Genomic DNA, 17,784 nt, shown 5'->3' with positions numbered 1-17,784 from the left:
AGCTTCTCATCTTGCTCTTGTACTCGTATGTTAGCCACCATATTTGCTTAGCGCTTGCTGCAACTCGACCTCATTACCACATCCTACCCATAAGCTTAAATAGTCTTGATCGCGAGAGTTTTGAGATTGATGAGTCCTTGTGACTTATGGATACTTCCAAAACAATTGCAGGTGCCAATGATACCAGTGCAGGTGACGCAACCGAACTCAAGTGAGAGTTCGACGAGGACCTTGATCGTTACTATGTATCGTTCCCTGATGATCAGTAGTGGAGCCTAGTTGGGACGATCAGGGATCTAGCATTTGGGGTTTATCTTACTTTTCATTTGGATTTGACCGTAGTCGGTCTATGAGTGTACTTTGGTGATGTATGAATTATTTATATATTGTGTGACGTGGCGACTGTAAGCCAACTCTCTTTATCTCTTTCTTCTTCATTACATGGGACTGTGTGAAGATTACCCCTATTGCGACAAAATCACCATGCGGTTATGTCTCTAAGTCGTGCCTCAACATGTGAGAGATATAGCCGCATCGTGGGCGTTACAAGTTGGTAATCAGTCGGTGATCATTTCGACCATTTCGAGATAGTCATCCAATATATCAATCGTCATGTCCGTGATCACATCCAGGACTAGTCGAATATAGTCGAATATAGCCGAATATAGTGGTCCAATATATCAATCTTTATGTCTCGACCATTTCGAGACTCCTCGTCATGTCCGTGATCACATCGGGGACCCCGAACTACCTTCGGTACATCAAAACACATAAACTTATAATACCGATCGTTATCGGACGTTAAGCATGCGGACCCTATGGGTTCGAGAATTATGTAGACATGACCGAGACTCGCTTCCGGTCAATAACAAATAGCGGAACCAGGATGCCCATATTGGCTCCTACATATTCTATGAAGATCTTTATCGGTCGAACCGTTATGACAACATACGTAATTCCCTTTGTCTATCGGTATGTTACTTGCTAGAGATTCGATCGTCGGTACCTTCATACCTAATTCAATCTCGTTACCGACAAGTCTCTTTACTCGTTTCGTAATACATCATCGTGCAACTAACTCATTAGTCACTTTGCTTGCAACGCTTCTTATGATGTATATTACCGAGAGGGCAAAAGAATTGCTTAATGTACATTTGAAAAAAAATCAACAAGTATTCAGAAAATGTTTAACATATATTTGAAAAATGTTCACTATGTATCTAAAACTGTTTTTATACATATTAAAAAAGGTTCAACCTGTATTAAAAAATGTTCCTATTGCGACGGCTCATTCAAAAGATCGATGAAGGCGAGAGGAGCAAGCATCTCGCACTAAGTGATACAATGCTCTCTCGGACCGCGTGGGTGTTGAACAAACGCACGTGTACAACGTGTCGCGCTCTTATCTTGATCTTCCGGTTTTATGAAGGTTAAGGAACATTTTGGTTAGGGTTTTTTTCACGAGTTTTATGGATTTTATTTTGGTTTTTACACTTTTTATTCTCTTATTTTTTTGAAGGTTTTTGAAAGTCAGGAATAATTTTGACATTCTATAATTTTTTTTGAAATCCTAGAACATTTGTAATTGATGAACGTTTCTAAAATGTCCTGAATGTTTTCAAAATTTCATGAACATTTCTGAGAATTCATTTTTTTAAAAGTTCTGACATTTTGTAATTTTGGAACATACATTAAATTAGCGAATATTTTATCAACACTATAAACATTTATAAATTCCTGATCTTTTGCAAAATATGTGATTTTAGAGAAGACCGTGAACATTTTTCTAGCATTTTTTAATTCGTGAGCACTTTATATATGCTGGGACTTTTTAGTGTGCGAATATTTAAAAGACCTGCAGGCGGTACTGAAAAAATTGGATTGACCAATTAACGTGCGGATCCACGAGGGGAGCGCCAAGTGCGCGTTTGCTCGAGAGGAGCGCTCGCTTACAGGGTTTTTTTTTCCTTCTCCCCGTTTCTCTGTCGGTTTTCCTGTTTTTCATTTTAGGTCTTTTACTTTGTGTCCAGATTTTTTATATTTTTTTGGTTTCTTATTTTTTTAATACTTTTTCCCTTTCCTTTTTCATTTAAAATTTATGAATTTTTAATCCATCCAGCCTTAGTATACAAACATTTTTTTCTATGGCATGGATTTTTCCAAAAAGCTATGGCAATTTTTTTACGTTTTCATGGATTTTTTAAAACATGTGAAACATTCTAAAATGCTATGAACTGTTTTGAATGGCATAACTTTTTCGCAAAAAATGGGTGAACAATTTTTTACATTACATGAACATTTTTTAGAAATATTATGAATATATTGTTAGACATATGAACACTTTATTGAATGATACAAACCTTTTCAAAAATCAGTAAACAATTTTTTATATTTTATTAACATTTTGTCTAAAATTTCATAAACACATTTAAATGTGTGATTGAGGTATGAGCATTTTTGAAATGTCATGAAGTTTAAACTTTCATGAACATTTATTTCCACGGAACGCATCGGCTTTCTTCTAGAGATGCGTTGGTCTCTCAAATAACAAAAAACTTTCACGCATGCCACCCGGCAGTCCATTAAGCTAAGCTAGAATCATAACAAATCAAATGACGCAAAGAACAAATCAACCACATACGAAAAGCTTAGGTTTGAGCTGGCTGGTTTCCTACCGCTTGTCTACAACACAATCACCAATGAGCTGGCCCAGAAATCCATTTGTTCTGTGTACGCTCAGCTCTCTCCTATGTTGTTTTTTTCCTACCGCTCAAAATGTTGTTTTTTTCCTAGTGCTATTGTACTTTGCTACATTTCACCACCACCCCCCCCTAAAAAGAGAATTTGTTATCATTCTTTCATTTTTTTTGTAAATTCCAAAATATTATAAATACCTATATTCCAAAAAACTTATTTCACTAGAAAAAAATTGCAAACCATGAATTTGATTTTTTAAACTCTGTGTAAAAATATAGCTTAATAAACATAATGCTGATCAGAGTCAATAAAATATTTGTGACTCTTAAAAAGTGCGCACGTGTTTCAATTTTTTTGTCAATTTATTAAAATATTGATACAATAAAAAAATTAAAACATATATTTTGTAGCATTCAGAAAAATGCATGTTAGGTTTAAAAAAATCACACATATAAAAAATATGTCTATTTTAAAAATGTTTCATCATGCATTCGAAAAATGGTTTGACACATTAAAAAATTAGAAACATTTATTTGAAAATAATAATTATCATGTATTTGAAAAAATACGAAAACTATATAAATAAAATAGATATATACCAAAAGTATACGATGCATTTGAAAAACAATAGACATCAAAACATGTATTTCAAATAATGTGCATCACTTATTTATTTCTAAAGTAGACATCAAAACATATATTTGAAAATATGTTATTGTCTATTTGAAAAATATTACATATGTATAAACTGTACAATGTGTATGGAAAATGCGGACATGTATTGAAATAAAAAAAACTGATAAACTAGAAATCCAAGGAGTACCGGTGAAGAAACAGAGAAAATCGAAACCCAAAAGAAAATTGCTGTCAACCGACACAGAAAACCAAAAAAAATAAAATTAAAAATAAATATTTAAAAAAATGATGAAAACCATAAATGAAAGCACGGCAAAAGAAAGAAAAAGGAAAAAAAATAGTAAAAGACAAGCCAGTCGGTCTGACGAAAACACCATACAATGCCCGAGCGGGCATTCGCTACAGCAACCCATGTGAGCGAACGCGCTAACTAGAAACCCTAATTGCTAGGCCGACCCATACGCACGGACCAGTCGGTTTAGCAACCACAGTATTTGAGATGGATGACTACAATTGCGCGAGATTAGTTAATCACATGATGATTAGTACTCTCTCTGTAAAAATAAATAAGAGCCCCACCCACACTCTTATATTCTTTTACGGAGGGAGTAATTCAGACTGCATCAAACATTTCTTCCCAAACTTTACCGAAAAAGGCTTTCGCCCCGCTTTATATATAAAGCAAACCACCAGAGCCATACAGTACCACAAGGTTAACCCACACACACACAGAGTAGCACAACACGAAGTACAAGGGGTTCTGCTGAGGGCGCATCTCAACAAGCCCTGGAAATAAACAAAGGGGAGCGGTACAACCGCAACGTTCGACATAGCATCAAAGGATCTAATCCGGCTCGGGGGGTGGCGGGGGGAGCGACGGAGCAAAGCGGAGAGCCATCAAGCGAAGGTCGGTGATGATGGAGGTGATGGCGTCGCGATCCTGGTGACGGCTAAGCGGCCGCCAAAGCTGCAAGAAGCCATACAATTTGAACACAGCGTCAGTAGCACGTTGAAGGGGGACCCGTTGAATGATAAGCTTATTTCGAACGGTCCACAACGTCCAGGCGAGCACCCCAACGAGCAGCCACCTAATGTGGCGGCTGGAGAAGGGGGAGGACTGAACCTCAAAGAGGAGATCAGGGAAGTTGGTATGACACCAATGGCCACCGATGACCTCTCGGAGGCAGCCCCAAAGAAACTGGGCGGACACGCACCAGAAGAAGATGTGATTCGAGGTTTCCGCCGTCCCGCATAGGGGGCAGATACCATCACCGGGACCCTGGCGCCTCAGGACCTCCACGCCCGAGGGGAGCCGGCCACGGATCCATTGCCACATGAAGATTCTAATCTTGAGGGGGACGCGTATAGACCATATGGAGTCGAGGACGCTTGGTCCGGGAGCATGCGCAATGGCGCAGTAAAGAGACTTCGTGGAAAAGCGGCCCGAGGGCTCGAGGCGCCAAGATAGGCGGTCGTCAAGGTGCTGCGATAAGTCAGGCTCATGGAGGGCCACCGTGTCAAGGAGCTCATGCCAAGCGGCAACCTTCGGCGGCCCAAATGGCCGCTGGAACGTGAGACGCCCTAAGTCAATAAGGGCCGACTCGACGGAGATCCTGGGTTCGACCGCTATGGAGAATAGGTCAGGGAACCGGGCCGCGAAAGGGAGATCCCCTGCCCATCGATCAAACCAAAAGAGCATGGCCGAACCGGTGCCAACGACGATGGATGTCCCAATGCGCAGGACTAGGAGGAGCTGAACAACAGACTGCCAAAACTGAGAGCCACCCGACCTGACGCAGAAAGCGAGGGGCTAGTCGCGCAGGTACTTGCGACGGATGATTTGCAGCCACAAGCCACCATCGCCGTTAGCAATGCGCCAAAGCCAGCGAGTGATGAGGGCCAGGTTCATGCGTTTGGAGGACATGATACCGAGACCGCCCTGGTCACGGGGCTTGCAGATGTCCGGCCAGCGGACCATGTGGTATTTCTGCTTCCCGTCCTTGCCAGCCTAGAAGAACCTAGCTTGGATCGATCCAATCTCGTGGTGGAGTGTTTCGGAGAGGCTATAGAAGCTCATGATGAATAGGAGGAGACTGGAGAGGGACGAGTTGATGAGGACCATGCGAGCCGCCTTAGAGAGCCACCTGCCCTGCCAAGGCTCAATACGGTGTTGCAGCTTGAGGACCGAGGGACGGAGGTCGGCCACAGTAAGGCGCGAGTCACTAATGGGGATCCCCAGATAAGAAGTGGGGAAAGTCCCAAGCCGGCAGTTCAGGCAGTTAGCAATACTCATGCTCTCAAAGGGGGAGTAGCCCAAGACCATCACCTCGCTTTTAGCGAAGTTAATTTTGAGGCCCGACAGATGTTGAAAGCAGAGCAGGAGAAATTTGATGTGCGCGATCTCAGCCTCTGATCCCTGCAACATAATGATGGTGTCATCGGCATATTGGAGGAGGGAGACGCCCCCTCCGTCCACAAGGTGCGGGGTGATGCCGCTGATGTGGCCGGCAGCCTTGGCTTTATCCAGGATAGAAGCCAAGGGATCAACCACCATGTTGAACAGGAATGGAGACAAGGGGTCACCCTGTCTAACCCCACAGAAGGTGGGGAAGTATGGGCCGATCTCTCCATTAATGTTGACCGCGGTGTGGCCGGATGACACCAACTGCATAACCCGACAGACCCAACGATCATCGAAACCTTTCCGAAGCAATACTTCCCGAGGGAAGTACCAGCTAACCGTGTCGTATGCCTTATAGCGCCCCTGAATGAAGGCGAATTGATTCGGGTGGGTGATGCGGTCAGCCAAAGGGGCCACCCTATTGGCGTACCCCTTTGCGAGGATGCGGAAGATCACATTGATCACCGTAATGGGCCGGAACTGGCGAATGTCGGCGGCACCCGGGACCTTGGGGATCAAGGTAATAATCCCGTAATTAAGTCGGTGGAGGTCAATGGCGCCTACATAGAATTCCTCAAAGAGGGCCATGATCTCCGGCTTGATAGTGTGCCAAAAGGTCTGAAAGAACTTAACTGGCAAGCTATCAGGCCCCGGGGCGGATGTCGAGTTCATGCCTTTAATCGCAAGCTAAACTTCCTCCTCAGAAAACGGAGCCGTGAGGGCCGCATTCTCCGCTTCCAACACGCATTGATCGCCCACCCAGAAGGTAGGCGCAAGAGCCAAGCCCCATGCAGGGAGCCGTAAAAAGGGCTTTATAAAAGCCGTCAACATGAGCGCGGAGTTCGGCCACGTGCTGCAGGCGCGGAGTTCTTCCCAAACTTTCACAGCCACAATCCTCGGCATACTCGAAAGAAGAAGAAAAACGGCACAGTCCTTGGCGAAATTGAAATCCCAACCACATTATTTCCAACACTTTAGTCCTCGCTGCAAAATCAGCTGGCCCGGCCGCCCGGCACTGTGCAAATTGAAATCCCAACCATATTTTTCACTGCCTTTATTTGGAATGCGTACACTTATTAGCTGGCCCGGCCAGATTCCAATTCCCGTCATGTGGCAAAATTTCCGTATTGTACTATACACGGTAGGGTGGGCCCCGCTGCGCTTATTACGCGACCCAGCTGTGCCGCTCAAGAAAGTTCCGTCCGTCCCCGCCTCAGTTACTCCCCCCGAGACTCCGAGAGCCAACTAGCCGTTGGGCCGGGGCGACCGTTGGCCGCAGGCGTAGTACCAGTCGTCCGTCCGTCTCTGCTCTCTACAAACCCACGCCTGCTCCTCATCATCAGCCCACCGCCCACCGCCCAGGCCAGGCAGCAACCGCCGCACGACGACCATGGTCGCCAGGAGCCCCAACGCCAAGCCGGACCGCCAGACGGCGGCCGCCGTCGCCGCCGCCGCCGCGCTCAACCCCGCCCTCGTCAGGGAGACCCTCAAGAAGGTAAGGAGCAAACAGGATCTTGTTTCGGTCAAGTTTTGGGGAGAGGTTGTGGCACGGGTCTTGATGGATTTGATGGGTTTGGTTGGGGGTGCGCGCGCAGATGGACAGGTGCATGGCCCGGCTGCAGGAGCTGCAGTACACGGTGGCCGGCGGCGCCAAAGTCGTCTCCGGGGTCAGCCTCAGCCCGCGCAGCACGCGCGGCTACCTCCGCACCAGCATCCGCTGCAAGCAGGAGACCGTCAGGCAAGTCCCCCTCTCTGTCCACTCTGCCGCCCGGCCCGAACCGGGGTGGTTCGATCTCTGCCTTCGCTGACGTTGCGGCGCGCGGATTGATGTCTTGGCAGGATGAGGGGCACGCCGGCGCGGAGCGGATCCCCCAAGGGCAAGTTCGGCGGCGGCGAGGGCGCGGCCCAGTGGCGCCGGATGTCGCTGCCGGCGATGCTCCTCGGCGAGACCGTGCTGGAGATCGTCCAGGCCAGCCAGTTCGCCCGGGACATCGTGGCGGTCGCCGATCCGCCCAAGACCCCGATGCCCGTCTCCAGGACCAGGAAGGCCACCGCGGAGCAGACGCCGCTCCGGGCCCGCCGCGCCAAGGAGAAGCAGAGCCAGCGCGGCACGGCGGGGGCCGAGGCCGGCACGCCGCCGTCGCGCGCGCGCGTCCGGTCCCGGATACAGTTCAAGCCCACCTCGCCCCTCGGCCGCCCGTCGCTGTCGGCGGCGAACAGGGTGTCCCCCAAGAACCGGCCGTGGGGCAAGAAGACGGTGATGTTCCCCAACCCCACATTCGTCGCTCCCGCCTCCTCGGCCGCGTACGCCTCGCCGTCGGCCACAAAGAAGCAGAAGCGGTCGAACAAGGCTAGGTCCCCTGTCAAGGCCGCGCAGACGCCGCACAAGTTCCTGGTCAAGACGCCGCCGAGCGCCCTTGGGTCCAAGCTGAAAAGCCATGGCAAATTGCTGCCCAATTCACGACCCGTCGCCGTGTCGCCGCCAGGGAAAGCACAGGCGGCGTCCGGGAAAGCCCGGCGGTGCTCATTCTCGCCGTCCAAGTTGGCCACAAGGCTCGTTTCACCGATAAAGGCGAGGCTATCCTTCATCTCGCCAATGAAATCGAGGACGTCGTCGCTGAGGTGCCGCGACGGCGGCGTCGGCGTGGGCGGCAGCATGATGAGTGGACTCAAGCAGCGACCCGTCGTCAACTTGACGGCGCGGACTGTCAGGATATCATCTTGATGTGAGGCGATCAATTCAATCGTGGTGATCTTCAGCGCCTTGCGGACATGAGCTCTGCTATACTAAAAAAGTGCGTGCCACAAAGAGAAACTCTGAAACTGTACATGGGTTAGTGGTCTATGGATCCGTTACATTTCGTTGGATCGTGGGAGTACTTGATCTTGTCTGGATGGTAGTTTTAATCTGGATCTTGTTGGTTTGATCAACCAAACAGTAGCCGTAAGTTCCTGGATAAATAACACATTTTCAAGAATTTCTACTCGGTGGCCTGATGTTTCCTGAGTTGGGCAGCAATTCGTTCATTTCTAGCCAGATTCGCCGTGTGCGGCTACCTTAGGAATTGGGAATCAGGGGCATCTGTGCGTGAGCTGTCCTGCTCGTTTCGTGCTCTAGCTCGCGGGCGGGTCTCCGGCTTGATCCGTCCTACGGTTGCTGAGGGCCGTGGTGATGATCCCCGGCTGTGGGATTCAGCAACTCATTAGGTTTATCCCCCGATTTTATTACTGCTCGTTCACTGCCCTAGATGGGACTTTTTTTAGTTCAAATTTCGTCACGAACGAGTGGTTGGATTTTGCATTGTTGGCCCTCGGTAGCTTTGTCGAGACGGTCCAAAGTTTGATCTGAGCATCGATTCCTGGATTGTATACTGCAAAGATGGCCACAGGGTAAAAATGCTTGCTTATAGTAGACACTTGACAGATAGTTTGTGGTAAAAGTTGATCCTGTACCCCTATATATAGTAGACACTTGAGATAGACTAGGATATATGTTCTGCCTTGTCTTGTACTCGAAGTTGATCCTGTACTCTTATATATACATCCACGAGGCTCAAGCAATAAATCAATGATCCCACCAGTCCTTTATGTCGCTTCTAACAGTAACGGGTCGCATTTTATCAATCGGCGAAGCTAAGTGGGGGGTATTTGCTCAATTGCGGAGAAAGAAGGGCATTTTGGCCAGGGCAGCATGGGACATTTTTGTCAACTATTAGTCTTGAAGTTTTGGTGAGAGAAGGGAGTACAGACGTGCAGGGAGTGGTTCATGGCGGCCGTGGCGCGCGGCCAACGGAGAAGGGGTCGTGCTCCCCGGGCTGCCCCCGCCGCTGCGGCTGAAGACGACGGGGAGGAGCAGCACCTCAACCCCTTCCTCTCGGACGCAGCACCCTCTTCCTCAAGAGTCCAGTTCAGGTGTGTGCTATCTTGTGGTTGATCTGTTTGTGCTGCTGGTGCGCTTCTGGATCGTTCATCGGGTTGTATATGTTGTGGTGTAGGAGCATCGCGTCGCGGGCGCGGTGGGTGGAGGAGGCTGGTGCGGGGCAGAGGTGTTGGACAACAAGGAGAAGCTCTGGCCTTGGAGCTGAGCACGAGCTTCGAGAGGTCGTGAAAAGATGCGGGGCCTTGGAGCAGAGTCTAACGGAGAAAGAATCCGAACTTGCCAAGGCTCATCAGGCCGCATGCGATGCCCAGGGGGAAACCCAAGGTGCCCTGCAGGAGATCCAAGAGGCGAGGAAGATCGCGGCGGGTAAGGCTTGTTCCATGTAAGTCAAGTATTTGGGGAGAGAATCATGTTTCTTAATCTTGAGTTTGGATTTCTCCAGCGGTATTTGCGGAGCTGCCACGCAGCATATCTGATGCCGCACAATTCTACCAAGCCGAAGAAAGGAACACTGCGGATAAGCTCTTCTGGTCACAGTATCTGGCACCAAATTATCCGGTGCCTTTTGTCGATCAACTGAAACAGCTGATAGAACTGCAGAAGGCGGCCGAGCTAGCCATGAAGGATTTGATTATCCGGCTATGGCCCGCTGAGCCGATTCCAGGCAGCTACTTCGGGCTTGTGAAGCGGCTTGCGAGTGCCTGCCCTCGACTGGACGTCGTCAAGCGGTCGGTCTGTATAGAGGGTGCGTGAATGGCCTTCGCCCGCGCAAAGGTGCACTGGGGGAAGATGGATGCTGAAAAGCTGGTGACCGAGGGACCGCCGGAGGGAAAGGAGCACCGCAAGCCTGAGTTATATTATGAAAGTGTCCTGAGAGGATCCTGCCTTGCGGCGGAGCAATGCACCAAGGACATTATATTTCCATGAATACAATCATATTGTCCTTTGTAATGTTGAACAAGGTCATTTTTATTATTTATTGCCTGTTATATGAAAGTTTATCCTCCTGCGCGGCCATTTTATATGTTAGTGCTGAGAGTTGGCCAGTCGTCGGCTTCTGCCCCCATGTAGGAAGTACGGGTGTTCGGGATAAATCTGATCACTCTTTATCCTAGTTTTGGGTCCTTCGAAGGAGGTGTTCAGCACAACGAACCAGGCAATCAGATTATAGGGCTTTATCACTCTCACTTAGCCATAGGAGCTTTAGAAAAGGAAGGTAGGCGCAGTCCCTGGTGTTCGGAAGACCGCATGAGGGGCTCTATAAGCACCTGATCGGATGAAAAGCCGATCCATCGCATGCTGCATTGGTTATGGCATTATGCGGGATAAATCCTTAAAGATTTTACAACCTCTCGAACAGCTGGCCAGCTCTCGCCGTATCATGACAGTCAGTTTCCGGTTTTCTCTACTGAGGTGCTCGTCCGGAAGAACCGGGACACAATCGCAGTAGTTCTCCCTGTGCCGCCTTAGCCGATATAGCAGAACGTAAGGCAGCAAAACATGGGAGCCGGGCAAACCCAACATTTGACCCAAGACATGATTCGGAGCTAATGCATATAATGCTATAAGTTCGGGGTGCCGAACTACCATGAAGGTGTTCGGACTTTATTGCCGTATTATGGATAAAACGAAGCCCCTGGCATATTTAAGGCATATCGCGGTGTACGGATGCCATTTTGACAAAAGAATTTCAATAAGAGATAATGACAGATAAGCGTCATATAAATCCACATGTTGTATTTGCATAATACGTCGATGCGTATGAGTACATGTAAAGTAATAAAAAGAGAAAGTGACTGCGGAACGTACTGAGACCAGGCGGGAAGAAGCTGTGTGCGGATCCGGAGTGCAGTTGGATGGTCATCGAGGGGAATATCTAAGGGTTCCCTTGCGTGTTCGAGCTGCTTCCATATCGCCGGTCCTTGCCTGGGTAAAAATGAACCTATACAGAAAATGCAAGATATGTTTGTGTGTCGCAGAGCGGTTGAGCCGCGGTATGTGGCCTGTCCCGGCCTTCGCTGGAGTGTTTAATTGAGCTCTGGATGAGCCGGGCTATCCTACCGCGAAGTAGTTCGGAGTCCTTTGGCGGTGTCCAGGAGCTTGGCTGTCGACTCGAGGTTCAATTGAAAGGTGCCACTCGTTGCCTCTGCTGTTAAAGCAGCGGTATACTCTTAGGTACCGAGGGGGAGTTCGGCCTTGCCATTAACCGTGATGACGCCGCGCGTACCGGGTATCTTGAGCTTACGGTAGGCATAATGTGGCACCGTGTTGAATCAAGCGAATGCGGTTTGTCCGAGCAGTGCCTGATAATCACTGCGAAAGGGGACGATGTCGAAGATTAACTCTTCGGCACGGTAATTGTCCGGTGATCCGAAGACTACCTCAAGGGCGATGGAGCCTGTACAGCTGGCCTCCACCCCTGGTATAATACCTCTAAAGGTGGCTTTAGTGGGCTTGATCACCGAATGATCGATGCCCATCTTGCGCACTATGTCCTGGTAAAGCGGGTTTAGAATGCTGCCTCCGTCCATAAAGACTCGTGTGAGGTGGAACCCGTCAATTATTGGGTCGAGGACTAGTGCGGCTGAATTGCCCTGATTGGTGTTGACCGAACGATCCGTGTGGTTGAAGGTGATCGGCCCTAGTTTATATTTTGGGACGACTGGTTCCGTTAAGTCGACATCCGTACGGGTGCGCATCCGGTCCGGGTTGGGAGTGTGGGTGGCGTTTACCACGTTCACCATTTGGATTTGCGGGGGAAATTTCTTTTACCCTACTGTATTCGGTGATCTGGGCTCCTCGTCGCTATCATCGCTTTGGGACCCCTTCTCTTTGTTTTCGGCACCTGACATGCCGGCTTGTTTGAAGACCTAGCATTCTCTGTTGGTATGATTGGCTGGTGTTCCTGGGGTGCCATGAATTTGGCATGGACGGTCGAGTATGCGGTCCAGACTGGACGGGCCCGAATTGTCATTTTTGAATGGCCTTTTCCGTTGACCGGACTTAGAGCCACTAAATCCGGCATTGACTGTCGTATCTTCGGTGTTTCCACCATTTTTGTGATGCTTGTGTTTGTTGCGTCGGGTTTTGCCGTTGCTATCTCTGGCCTCTGATGTGCCAGGATTGCTTGATGTGTTGTTGCTATGGGCCAACCAGCTATCCTCGCCCGCGCAAAAGCGGGTCATGAGTGTCGTGAGGGCCGCCATGGATTTTGGCTTCTCTTGGCCGAGATGTCGGGCGAGCCACTCGTCACGTATGTTATGTTTAAAGGCCGCTAGTGCTTCGGCATCCGGACAGTCGACAATTTAGTTCTTTATTACTTAGGAACCGAGTCCAGAATTTCCTGGCTGACTCTCTGGGCTGTTGTGTTATGTGACTTAAATCATCAGCATCCGGTGGTCGCACATAAGTGCCCTGGAAGTTGTCCAGGAATGCGTCTGCCAGGTTCTCCCAACTTTCGATGGAGTTTGCCGGTAAGCTATTCAGCCAATGCCGAGCCGGCCCTTTGAGTTTTAGTGGGAGATACCTGATGGCGTGTAAATCATCCCCGCGGGCCATGTGAATATGGAGAAAGAAATCCTCTATCCATCCCGCGGGATCTGTAGTACCATCATATGATTCAATGTTCACGGGTTTAAACCCTTCTGGGAATTCATGATCCATTACCTCATCAGTGAAGCATAGGGGGTGTGCGGCGCCTCTGTGCCGGGCTATATCACGATGCAGTTTGTACGAGTCTTGTCCGCTGTATTCGACCCGGCCGGATTTGCTTTTAGTATATCCGGCATGACGGTCGTTGTCACGCGTTGGGGCGCGCCCCCGTGATCCGTAGATCGATCTTGTATGTCCTGCTTTGTTTTCCAATACGTCTCGCAGGTCCTGCGTGTAGCCCCGGTCCTTGGTTTTTTTGTATGACTAGCGACAGGGTGCGGGCTGGACTTCGGGCTGATACGCCGTTTTGTCTTGGCCACGAGGTGGCCGGTCAGCTGCATCATACGCTGCTAGTGTAGGCTTTAATGCTTCCTCCTCGAGTTGGGGTAGCAACCTGCGCTTTGGGTAACTTTTGGTTGGGCACTCGAGTTCGTATTCCTCGGCTGCCAGGACCTCGGTCCATCTATCCGCTAGCAGATCTTGATCAGCTTGAAGCTGCTATTGCTTTTTCTTCAGGCTTTTTGCTATGGCTATAAGCCGGCGCTTGAAGCGCTCCTGCTCGACGGGATCCTCAGGCACGATGAATTCTTCATCGCCGAGGCTCACCTCGTCTTCGGAGAGGGGCATATAATTGTCATCCCCTGATTCTCCGTCTGTCGCCTGTTCCTTAGGGCTCGCTTGCCCATCCTCCTGCTCGAAGCCTGGCTGGAGGGGATTGTCTTCATCTTCGGCACTGTCCGCAGCTTTATTGTCTCTTGTGTCGACATCGCTGCTTTTGCTATGGCGGGGCTTAGAGCGGCGTCGATGACGCTGGTGCTTAGATTGCTTCTCGAGGGGATTATCCTACGTTGCCTTATTGCCATTGCTTTCTTTGGGGGTGTCCACCATGTATATATCATATGATGAGGTGGTTGTCTAGTGCCTTGTGGGCGGTGGTTCCTGTTCTTCTCCTGCATTGTCGTCCATACCGTCGATGTCTTCGGAGCCGAAAGCAAGCATGTCGGTTAGGTCGTCGACAATGGCTATTAAGTGGGCGGTGGGTGGGGAATGAATTTCGTCTTCCACTCCCCACTCAAGCCAGACATAGTTCGGCCAAGGGTCTCCTGACAGGGAGAGATACCTCAATGAATTTAGCACATCGCCCAAGGGCGAGTGCTGAAAGATATCCGCGGAGGTAAACTCCATGATCGGTGCCCAGTCAGATTCGATAGGCACGGACGCAAGCGGTTCAGAGCTTGTGGCCGGGGACGAATCCAAGGGCCCGGTAACACAGGTCTCATAGGAGGTGAAGTCAATATTCGGCTCTATCACCGCTGAGTGTGCGGCCTCCGTGGCGGGGTCCATCCACCCATCCTCGGACGGCACGATCTGCTCTGGATTGGGGGCTAGAGTAGCCACAGGTGTGATCTCCCGAACACTGTCTGACGGCAGAGCTAAGTCATGCCTGTCGTGACTGTGCAGTGCACCTGACATGGGTTCGAATCCATCAAAGATCAAGTCTCCGCCGATGTCGGCAATATAGTTCAAGCTTCCAAACCTGACCTGATGGCCAGAGGCGTAGCTCTCGGTCTGCTCCAGAGGGCCAAGGGAGTTAGCCCGCAGTACGAAGCCGCCGAATACGAAGATCTGTCCGGGGAGAAAAACCTCACCCTGGATCGCATTGTTGCCGATGATCGAAGGAGCCATCAAGCCTTTATCCTGACGACACAGTGGAACTCTCAATGAAAGCACCAATGTCGGTGTCAAAACCAACGGATCTCGGGTAGGGGGTCCCGAACTGTGCGTCTAAGGCTGATAGTAATAGGAGGCAGGGGACACAATGTTTACCTAGGTTCGGGCCCTCTCGATGGAGGTAATACCCTACTTCCTGCTTGATTGATCTTGATGATATGAGTATTACAAGAGTTGATCTACCACGATATCGTAGAGGCTAAACCCTAGAAGCTAGCCTATGATTATGATTGTTCTTGTCCTACGGACTAAACCCTCCGGTTTATATAGACACCGGAGGGGGCTAGGGTTACACAGAGTCGGTTACAAGGGAGGAGATCTACATATCCGAATTGCCAAGCTTGCCTTCCACGCAAAGGAGAGTCCCGCCCAGACACGGGACAAAGTCTTCAATCTTGTATCTTCATAGTCCAACAGTCCAACCAAAGTATATAGTCCGGCTGTCCGAGGACCCCCTAATCCAGGACTCCCTCACCCGCACCCCGCTGTAATCCCTACTTTAACATGGTGCTTTATGCCACATATTATGATCCAATGATGTGTTGCCATCCTATGATGTTTTGAGTAGATATCCTTTGTCTTTGGGTTGATTGATGATCTAGATTGGTATGCGTTGTATGTTTTATTTTGGTGCTGTCCTATTGTGCCCTCCGTGTTGCGCAAGCGTGAGGGATTCCCACTGTAGGGTGTTGCAATACGTTCATGATTCGAATATAGTGGGTTGCTTGAGTGACAGAAGCATAAACCCGAGTAAGGGGGTTGTTGCGTATGGGATAAAGGGGACTTGATGCTTTAATGCTATGGTTGGGTTTTACCTTAATGATCTTTAGTAGTTGTGGTTGCTTGCTAGAGTTCCAATCATAAGTGCATATGATCCAAGAAGAGAAAGTATGTTAGCTTATGCCTCTTCCTCATATGAAATTTCAATAACGACTATCGGTCTTGTTAACAATTGCCTAAGACAATTCCGCACACCGATCCAATATTATTCCACACTCGCTATTTACAATATTTAGTAATATATTCTAACTTTATGATAACAGCACCTACTTTTACATTTTAGCTCTCCGATATCATGCAAAGTTATCCTCTTCATACCCACAACGTAGTTTTATTCCTCGTTTCTAGTTGGAAGCAAATGTTCGGTGTACGTAGAGTCGTATCAGTGGCAGATAGGGCTTGAGAGAATATTGATCTTACCTTTAGCTCCTTGTGGGTTCGACACTCCATACTTATCACTTCCACCTTTGGGAATTGCTACAATGATTCCCTGCACTTGGGGATTATCAGTCACCTCGAGTATCCGTGAGTATGATTATACGATATACATCACACAATCTCAGATTCATCTATTCAACCAACACAAAGAACTTCAAAGAGTGCCCCAAAGTTTCTATCGGAGAGTCAAGACGAAAACGTGTGCCAACCCCTATGCATAAGTTCACAAGGTCACATAACTCGCAAGTTGATCACCAAAACATACATCAAGAGGATCACGTGAATATCCCATTGTCACCACAGATAAGTGCTACCTCTTGAGCATGCGTTGGTTTTCCCTTGAATAGGAAAGTGAAAGTGCTAGTGATCGACTAGAGGGGGGGGCGAATAGGCGATTTTTATGAACGTCTTCAAAACATGGAAGTTTCAAAGACAAACGATAGAGATAAACCTATTACCATGCAGCGACAGGTAGACTACACTAGGCAAACCATAGTCAAGTATTCAATGAAGTGAAAGTGCAATGACTAATAGCAGCTAGGCAGTAAGGATCAGGTAGGAAGATATTGTAAAGCCAATCAGAACAAGTAATCACTTAGTGAAGCCAAATGGTGATGCAATCGTACAATGACTTCACAAGGACCAACAGTAAGTAAAGGGAAGGGAAGGATGAAACCAGTGACTCATTGAAGACAATGATTTGTTGGACCAGTTCTAGTTGCTGTGACAACTGTATGTCTGGTTAGGGAGGCTGAGATTCAACTCAGAAGACCTCGTCTTCACCTTATTCCCTTGAGCTAAGGACACCCAGTCCTCACCCAATCACTCTGGTAAGTCTTCAAGGTAGACTTCCAAACCTTCATAGACTTTGTTCACCGGCGATCCACAATGACTCTTGGATGCTCAGAACGCGACACCTAACCGGCTGGAGGATTCACAGTCCTCAAGTGTAATAAGTGTTGGAAATATGCCCTAGAGGCAATAATAAAAGCATTATTATTATATTTCCTTGTTCATGATAATTGTCTTTATTCATGCTATAATTGTGTTATCCGAAAATTGTAATACATGTGTGAATAATAGACACCAACATGTCCCTAGTAAGCCACTAGTTGACTAGCTCGTTGATCAACAGATAGTCATGGTTTCCTGACTATGGACATTGGATGTCATTGATAACGAGATCACATCATTAGGAGAATGATGTGATGGACAAGACCCAATCCTAAACATAGCACAAGATCGTATAGTTCGTTTTGCTAGAGTTTTCCAATGTCAAGTATCTTTTCCTTAGACCATGAGATCGTGTAACTCCCGGATACCGTAGGAGTGCTTTGGGTGTACCAAACGTCACAACGTAACTGGGTGACTATAAAGGTATACTACGGGTATCTCCGAAAGTGTCTGTTGGGTTGACACGGATCAAGACTGGGATTTGTCACTCCGTATGACGGAGAGGTATCACTGGGACCACTCGGTAATGCATCATCATAATGAGCTCAAAGTGACCAAGTGTTTGGTCACGGGATCATGCATTACGGTACGAGTAAAGTGACTTGCCGGTAACGAG

General features: G+C 48.5%; 1 protein-coding gene across 1 annotated transcript; it reads left to right on the top strand.

Moving 5' to 3' along the window:
• Window positions 1-6,976: 6,976 nt before the first annotated feature.
• Window positions 6,977-8,721, top strand: LOC119281895 (microtubule-binding protein TANGLED1-like). Its single transcript, XM_037562303.1, has 3 exons — window positions 6,977-7,229; window positions 7,330-7,472; window positions 7,574-8,721. The coding sequence occupies exons 1-3, from the start codon at window positions 7,125-7,127 to the stop codon at window positions 8,457-8,459; spliced, it is 1,134 nt and encodes a 377-aa protein (XP_037418200.1). The 5' UTR covers window positions 6,977-7,124; the 3' UTR covers window positions 8,460-8,721.
• The last annotated feature ends 9,063 nt before the right edge of the window (window positions 8,722-17,784 follow it).

The sequence above is a fragment of the Triticum dicoccoides genome, chromosome 1A (assembly GCF_002162155.2).
Source record: "Triticum dicoccoides isolate Atlit2015 ecotype Zavitan chromosome 1A, WEW_v2.0, whole genome shotgun sequence".
NCBI classification, from domain to species: domain Eukaryota; kingdom Viridiplantae; phylum Streptophyta; class Magnoliopsida; order Poales; family Poaceae; genus Triticum; species Triticum dicoccoides.
Note: the sequence above shows the minus strand (reverse complement) of the source record. Positions and strands in the feature narration are given on the sequence as shown.

Coding starts and splice junctions, on each gene's coding strand:
- LOC119281895 (XM_037562303.1), top strand. CDS start 7,125: ATGGTCGCCAGGAGCCCCAACGCCAAGCCGGACCGCCAGACGGCGGCC. Junction 7,230..7,329: donor TCAGGGAGACCCTCAAGAAG/GTAAGGAGCAAA, acceptor GTGCGCGCGCAG/ATGGACAGGTGCATGGCCCG. Junction 7,473..7,573: donor TGCAAGCAGGAGACCGTCAG/GCAAGTCCCCCT, acceptor ATGTCTTGGCAG/GATGAGGGGCACGCCGGCGC.